The following is an 8,000-nucleotide window of genomic DNA, read 5'->3' on the forward strand; positions in this document are numbered from 1 at the left end:
GAGGCCTTCACAGACCCCAAAGTGCAGAGCGGAGGCCTGAGGGCTTTCACTCAGCTAAACACAACATCTCTCTGTGTGTCCAGCTCACTGACCACCGTTGTCGTCAGAGACAGGATGGGACAGCAGAGCCCCCCTCCGAACTCTCCGGATCTGAACCCAGGATGCCTGCGCAGGCTTCGGACACCTGCGGGGGACTGTGAATGTCTCTGTGATGGGACTAAGGGACGGGGATGGTAATGAACACACAGTCATTCATCAGCCATCCATGGCATTGCGCCCATTCAGATACAGATACCCACTGAGACACAAAGCCCCAGCTGCCTCAAGTGGCAGTCTTACACACAACATTGGGCACCGATGCAACACAGCTCCATTTAGCCCTTTAAGAAACGCCTTAAGTGCCTCTCTATACATCCCTCTGCACGGCTGCACGCACAATGGACAGAAGCAGATTCATTATGTGTTTAAAGGAAAGAAATAACCTCTATCACCACATGTTGACGGAGCCAAGCCCGTTTCAGATCTGGCTTTTGATTTTTATGGTACTACTTTCTAACAAATCAACCTTTAATGGTTAATAAATCACTTTCTGAGGCTTTATAGATCAGTTATTAACATAAGCAACTTTTGAGTTGCCTGGTTGTGAAAGAGGTGTTTATCTTCCAGAAGGACATGTCTTTTTAGCTCTGTGAATTTTGAGGAAATACAACGAGAAGATGTACTCCATTCTTCTGTCTGAGGGCAGTGTCAATGTTCTGATCTAACACATACAACTCATCAACATGTGTAACTCCAGACTTTACATTTATAGGTCCATTGTCAGCAAATTCAGGCGGCCGAGATGTTTCAAACAAAGTGCATATCATACAATGAACTCTGCAACATTTCGATGACTAGCAAGTTGTTTATCCCGCAACAATACTTGATCGTAGCGATGCAAATGTGAGCAGATTCATTTGCTGCTTTTTCTGTTTTATATCAATATAAACAGAATATCTTTGTTTGTTGGACAAAACTAGACACTTCAACAAGTCATTTAGGGATTTTTGTAAGATTGTGATTGCCATTTTCACTCTTTTCTAAAATTTTATGGCCTAAACACTTGACCCAATAATTGGAAAATGACCCCACAGATTTGCTGAAAGTGAAATTAATTGTTAGTTGCATCTGTAATTGATTGATTTACAAACCATTAATAAGCCATTTTAATGTGACATACAAGGTCACTCATCATGGAGTGGTATCAATCCTTCTTCCACTATGCTCTGCCTTCACATTCAAATAAAAATGGACGGTTGCTGCTGAGAGAAGACGCAAAGAGTCTGTAGCACTTTAAATGTTGGTGATTGTGCATCAGGGCATTCAGGCTATAAAAGCGTAGGAGAGCGAGTATCACCTACATCAGTGAGGAGAGAAAAAAAAAAACAGCGCTGCACACAGTGGATGTGTCAAGCTCAAAATGAATCACGGCCAATTCCACAAAAAAAAAAAAAAGACTCCCCTGGCTTTTTGACAGTGAATAATCGAGTAGTGGAAAAAAAATTCTCATATTAGCCCACTTTGGAGTTCCTCGTGACTCTGGGTAAGTCAGCAGCTGCAGCACTACACGACTGCGTGGAGGAAGAAGCTCCCGAGCCGAACAAACCAATTACACCCCTGGCAAGGCCATGGCACAGCACTGCATCATCCCCACAGACACACCGCCGTCACATTGCATGGCATTACTGTGGCTCAGTAGACCCAGGACTGATGAGCCATGAGGCCTGGCATGTGTGAGGGCTACTTAGCCCCCACACAGTGAAGGAAATTATGTTACATACCATTAAGTGTTGATTCTCCTTATTAAAGAGGCAGTGTTGCTAAAACAAAGGCCTGCCCCGGTCAGCACGCACTCAATTGCTAAAGCATGTGACTCATATTTGATTGCAGTGAGTGTTAAAGCTGCAGGGCTGGGCTGCTTTTCACCCCATGACTCTCCCTTGGAGCTAGGGCAGCCTCCAGGACTGTGAAGTATTTAAACATTCCTCCCGGGGCGGAAACACAGCCCATTAGCATCACATGCTAACATGCCTGTGGACACAGAGGTCCGACTCTTCTCAGCGCTGACACATGGGAAAGAAAGAACAATTCAAGGGTTTCCTCGAGTGCCTCTCAGGGAAGTTTATTTTGACGTCCTTTGAGGATTACCCTGTCCTTGGGTCACAATTTAGCATTCATAAGCAGTATATAAACATAAATAAACACACAAAAAATACAGTTATGAGCAGATATAAATGTTAATTGTCACATTAAAATGTTTAATGATATAAAATATGTCTTCACGAGACGTTATACTTGTTGACAATGATGCGACACATGAATAAACAGTTAAAATGTACTTCTATCTGCTTACAGCTACATTACAATGTTTTTAAGACCCATTTTTATTTTACTGAATTACTAATATTGATCACTACAAACAGGATGATTCAAAGTCTTAATTAGTAGCTTATTAATATTTTGAACTGCAGCTGTGATGATTAAAATCCTTTATTAATGACTTATTAAAATTTATGACCTAAATATTTAGTTAATGATTTACTAATTGTAAGGGCCTTGACAAACCAAGGCGACGGTGGGACGTTGGTCAAGGTTGGGCCTTGTGTGAGCATCTGTCGCCCTATTTTTGGCGTTGTGTTCTGCACCACTGGCACTAGTCGGCCGGCTGTTTTTCGGCCAATTCAGCATGCTGAATCAGCATCGGACCCAGTGGAGTCCATCAGTGGGTGAAATCACTCTGATTGGTAGTTCGCGTGAAATCTTTTCAGTCTTGAAAACGTCCTGTCAGCCTTCCGGTTTCCCTTTTCGAATGACGAATACAGACAAATGCTGCCTGCTGCTATGGAGATTACTTCCTCTTATGCAGGCACAGATCGTACGTGCTACTTGGCCGTTGGCTGTAGTCTTTGCGGTGTGTTCAGGTGCAAATTTCTGGCCAAGACACAGGCAACTTGAGACCTTGGTCAATCGTATTTCTTCAATGTTGCTGTGGTGCGTCTGGGCCTTAACCCCCCTTGTGAGCACCCATAAGTGAAGGCTGGTGTTTTGATAGATAATAAATGACAATATAGTAACACACAGGAGAAGTTATAATTGCTGACATATACATTAATAAACAAATATATCTGCTTACAACTACATCGTAGTGTTTTTTAAGGCATTTATTATTGGTTTGTTAGGCTTATAAATGCTTAAGAGAGTTTAAGTTTGGTGTTGCAGATAAAGAAATACTATAATTCAGTAAGGACAACAATGATGATTAACACTGAAGAAATGTCATGCAGTTTTTTGTGTTTCATGTTGCAACAAAGCAGTAAGCTCCAGAGATGGCGATGGAGCCGTCAGGGTGAAAGTGGGCAGAGTCGGCTGGCAAGCCTGGACTGGATGTTACACAGCTCTCAATAATTACAGAAAAGGCATCCACCTCATTGCGCAATGGGCGAAGCATTAGCTAACTACTGTCTGTCAGCCTCAATAAACTTGAACTCTCCTCACAAAGAGATGCGTGCGCTCGGCGGCCAAGAGAGCTGAAAGTGGCCTCAACTGGCACACTTTGTTAATTAAAGAGGTGACGAAGCAGCTTTGTGTCTGTTTGTCATAATTAGTGGAGGTGGAGGAGCTGCTGAAATGTCACCTGCTGTTGATGTAAATGTTTATTTAAGCTTTATTAAACCTGAGAAGTGGAGCAGGGTCTCTTATCTAAAGCAACAGCTGAAACAAGTTGTCTTAAAACAATTTATGATGATGAATGAATCGTTAGTAAAAGCTAAAAACTCGTTTCTGAAGGATGCCTCATTATAAAGACACATTGCTTTTTGCACATTGCTCCAGCTATGACATTTTTATACAGGTCAAACAGGGTGGAATCATAGTCACATCTGCACTGACATCCCCAACAAACAGATGCAAGTAGTTACTCAACAAAAACTTTCGTAAGTCGGGAAACTTTTGTTGCATTCAGTCAGCCTGTGGGAGTATAAAAAGAGCATAAAACTGGAGGACGAAGACGGAGGTGGGCAGGATGAGGCAGACAAAGCGTCGGGCCAAACTCATTGATCAGCAGCAAACACTGTTCCTCCCTCGCTCCCTTTGTTCATCTGAGTTTCTGTTTTTCAAACAGATGCAATTTGCTGCTGTCTAGTAAGCAGGAGGAGGCTTCCTGATGACTCAAGGTGCAGGACGAAGCGGTTTGGGGTATTCACAGCCTTCATTCACATCTCCACCTCCCTCCTGTCAACTAGCAGACTGTTTTTCTCACATAAAAAAGTCTAAATTAGATATTTGTCTTTCTTTAAGCCAGTATATTTTTTTTTTTTGAGTTTTATTTGCTTATGAGTTACCCTCAGGGTGCCGTCAAGTTTCATCATGTAAAACTGAAAACGTTTTAAGATCTTTTTCAACGCTGGTTATGGTGGAATAACAAAAAGACCAATTCTGTAACTGAAATAAATCTACAGACCAGTCGCATTGACTTGATTTCACACTAAATCACCGCACACAAACCACTGCGTTTTTACGAGCTGTAAAACTGACTTTAACAATTAAAATGCTATATATAACTGTATTAAACTCCTCCACAAAGTTTCTCAAACAAAAAATGAGCAAACAGCTCTGTAGGTTTTTGTTATGTCTTCCTGGATTTATCTTTCCCAACAATTCACTGGGGCCCTGATATGATTCATGCAGCATGACAACACTGATGTTCATCTGCAACACAAGAGCTGCCCTTCTACATCAGCCAGATATGACTCAATAATCCAAAAGAAAAAAACATCCATCAGTGTAGTGCTCCGTGTGTGAGTAAAGAATATCTACATATGAATTAATGTCATGCATATAATCATGGCCAGCCTGCATGGACTCACGAGAAACAATACTCATATAAGACAGATCCAGAGAGCTACGTGAACATCTAGTCAATACTACAAATCAGAAGTCCACAAATCAGGAAACAGCTTTCAGAGTCAAATCTTCAGACATGCATTGTCTTTTCTCGATGAGTCGATTTAGTTTTTAGTTTAAAAAACACACAAAAATTGTGATGAAATGTCCATCCTAATTTAATAGAGCCTAAAGTGATGCCTTCAAATGTCTTGTTTTGTTAAACCAACTGTCCAAACCCAATTTACAATCATATAAAAGAGAAAAAGTTAGAAAATCTTGATATTGGAGATGTTTAAAAAAGCTTTTTCTTGGCATTTTTGCTTGAAAAATTACTGGAATGATTAGTTGATTATTTTTCTGGTGATTGACGTATTACTCATCGTTGCAGCTCTATGAACAAACAACTTTTGATCATCTGCACACCAGAATATTCCAGGGTTTTGTTAACACATTTCATGAAAATTAACTCACATAAACCATGGGCAGATTATGGTACAATGGGCCCCTGGGCAGATATTTGTCAAAAGCCCCACCACCTCTCTCACACAGGAGGAAGACACACAGCTTTGCTTTGTTTTGTTGTTGTTTTACATTTAAGTGGTCATTATGCATCTTTTTGTGATTTTCTGTCTATTGAGGTATAATGTTGTGTCTTTTTTTTGTCGTTTTGAGTCTCATCCTGGTCAGTAATTTGAGAGATATTTCCCAGGTGAAGGCCAGGGGCCCCTGACACTTTGCAAACCTCGGCTTAGTAGGCACAGGTGCTATGACGCTTAAATCATCATAGTTTGTAATAGAGCTGAAACAATCAGCTTTGCTATTAGATTTTCTCTGTTCATAGGGTTCTAGACTGAATATCTTTGAGATTTGGATCACTAATAACTGACAAAATACTGTGCAGGGTAACTGATCATGAAAATAATCATTAGTTGCTTGCAGCCCTTGTTTGCGCAGCACAAAAGAAAGCAGGACTCACTTTTCACTTCACCCAAAGCACACACTCGTCTGTTTTCTTTCTGGATATTTCTGAATGTGCCTGAAGAGGCAAACCAGGTCTCAACTGTGCAACTAAAGATCTTTGGCTTCTAGATAAATGAGGCAATTAATTTCTTTTTCTAACTTCAATAAAGGCTTATTTCTAACACACAAATTACTCATGTCCATATGGACTCTGTCACTCTGTCTACTCCAGAGGAGGCTTATGACGTAAGTTCATTATTTGCAGGTAAAATGTGGTCGGTATTATTGACTTCCTGATATCACATGATGGTTAATGACTCCTCTTTGGACAATGGAGTCCATCTAAAGATAAAACAAAGACTTTCTTTTTATGAGTCTTAACACAGACTTCAATGTTCAGCAGATTAGGAGGTGAGGGGGGGTCTGTCAGACTGCTGACCTCGGAGTAAAAGGTCCCTCAGTGGCCCCCTGACTGACACCAATGAAGGAATCTGTCTAATCCTGGACTCAGGGCAGACTACCCAGCACACACACACACACACACACACACACACACACACACACACACACACACTCATCTTCAACCCTGCAACCCCATGCAGACTCAGCCACCCCTGGGGGCAAAACACTAGCTGGATGGGGAGGCAGGGGCCCTCTGCAGGACACAAACACCACAACATAAAAGATATCAACACTAAAAACCTCTACCTTAAATATTTAATTAATAAAAGAGGACAAAATCTGCAAAAGCACACATAAACTAATAATGTGCATCACTGCAACCCTAATTTTTGACTCATGCATGATGTAGCAGCAACAAAAAACATCACCTTTGAGCAGACAACATCCTCTACTTGCCCTACAAAAAGACCTGCATGACTGATCCAAAACAAAAAGCTCCTCTGTCATGTTTTTGAGTTGACACAGTGACTCATAAACGCATCAAACCCTTGCATGTGTGCAGAGGAGACACACACCTGCATCTAAAATGAGGGGAGTTCAATATGATCAATGCAGACGATGTTTACCAGGCCCCGTGCACAGTCATGATCACTGTGCAGTGGCATTAAATACGAAAAATTGGTGTAAACCCCTGCCGGGGAAAGGTGAGGACACACCTACACATCCTTTATTTACTGTTGCTCGACCGAAACTAGACAAGGCTGAACTGTAGTCTCCGGTATCGCCTGCAGAGAGAGGTGGATCTCACACAAACAAACACACCGTACCTTAGAAATTCTTGCAGACAGGTGTCACAGAACCGATGTCCACAGGTAGACACTTGGACCGGCTCCCGCATCGCCTTGCTGCAGAGCGGACACTGGAACCGTCTCTTTGGCTTTTCTAGAAACTTGTAATCAAACCCGGGCATCGCTACAGGTTCCGTGGGTATGTCTCGGCCTTCAGCTGCAGGTTAAAAGGTATAAATGTCCTCCTTGATCCTCCGTTGACTTCCCCCCTCCCCCTGAAAACGGGGCTATTTAGCTGCACTGCCGTTTAAGCCGATGAGGGGTTCATATCACGTCCCTTCCGCCACCGACAGATCGGGCTTTAAGGAGGCGAGTCCTCCCCGGTTTTTCCTCCTGCAGCCCCGGAGACCGATGGCAACAAAGAAAGCGACACTGCCGTCCAGGAAACGTTGCAGAGATGATCACAGATGGGTCCTGGAAGCAGTCTCTGTGCACGTTTAACAGCTCAGGGTGAATGTGTGGCCCTCTCCTGCTCTCTGGATGCAGTACTGACAGACTGAACACAATGCATAACCCCTCCGTCTGTTTAGGTGCACTGAGTCCCGCCTCCTCCTTCCACGCAGGAGGAGTCAAGAAGCTGAAACACTCTGTTCACACCATTTTATCCCTCTCATCTCTCTTTATGGAGCCCTAATTAGAGCTTTTGTTTGTCTGCTAATTAAATATGTTGTTTGTTTTCCATGCATATGTTTATTATTATTATTATTTATTTGTCAGATGCAAACCTTTACAGCTTCATATAGGCACACAAAATGATCATAACTTTATAATTATTTAAAACACATAGCTCTAACTAGTAAAATCAGAGGTGAGGAGGGTTTTGTTGTTAATATCTAAGTCATAAATATAAATAAAATGTCCAGCTGA

At 42.0% G+C, this 8,000-nt stretch overlaps 1 protein-coding gene across 1 annotated transcript in view; it reads right to left on the reverse strand.

The window, feature by feature from the left end:
* traf4a (tnf receptor-associated factor 4a) overlaps nucleotides 1-7,672 on the reverse strand; it is a 44,501-nt gene extending 36,829 nt beyond the window's left edge. The window contains exon 1 of the mRNA XM_049575713.1: nucleotides 7,113-7,672. Within this exon, the coding sequence (XP_049431670.1) occupies nucleotides 7,113-7,255 (143 nt within the window). The 5' untranslated portion in view covers nucleotides 7,256-7,672. The remainder of the gene's footprint in view (nucleotides 1-7,112) is intronic.
* Nucleotides 7,673-8,000: the final 328 nt, after the last annotated feature.

Source organism: Epinephelus fuscoguttatus, linkage group LG5 (assembly GCF_011397635.1).
Source record: "Epinephelus fuscoguttatus linkage group LG5, E.fuscoguttatus.final_Chr_v1".
Lineage (NCBI taxonomy): Eukaryota > Metazoa > Chordata > Actinopteri > Perciformes > Serranidae > Epinephelus > Epinephelus fuscoguttatus.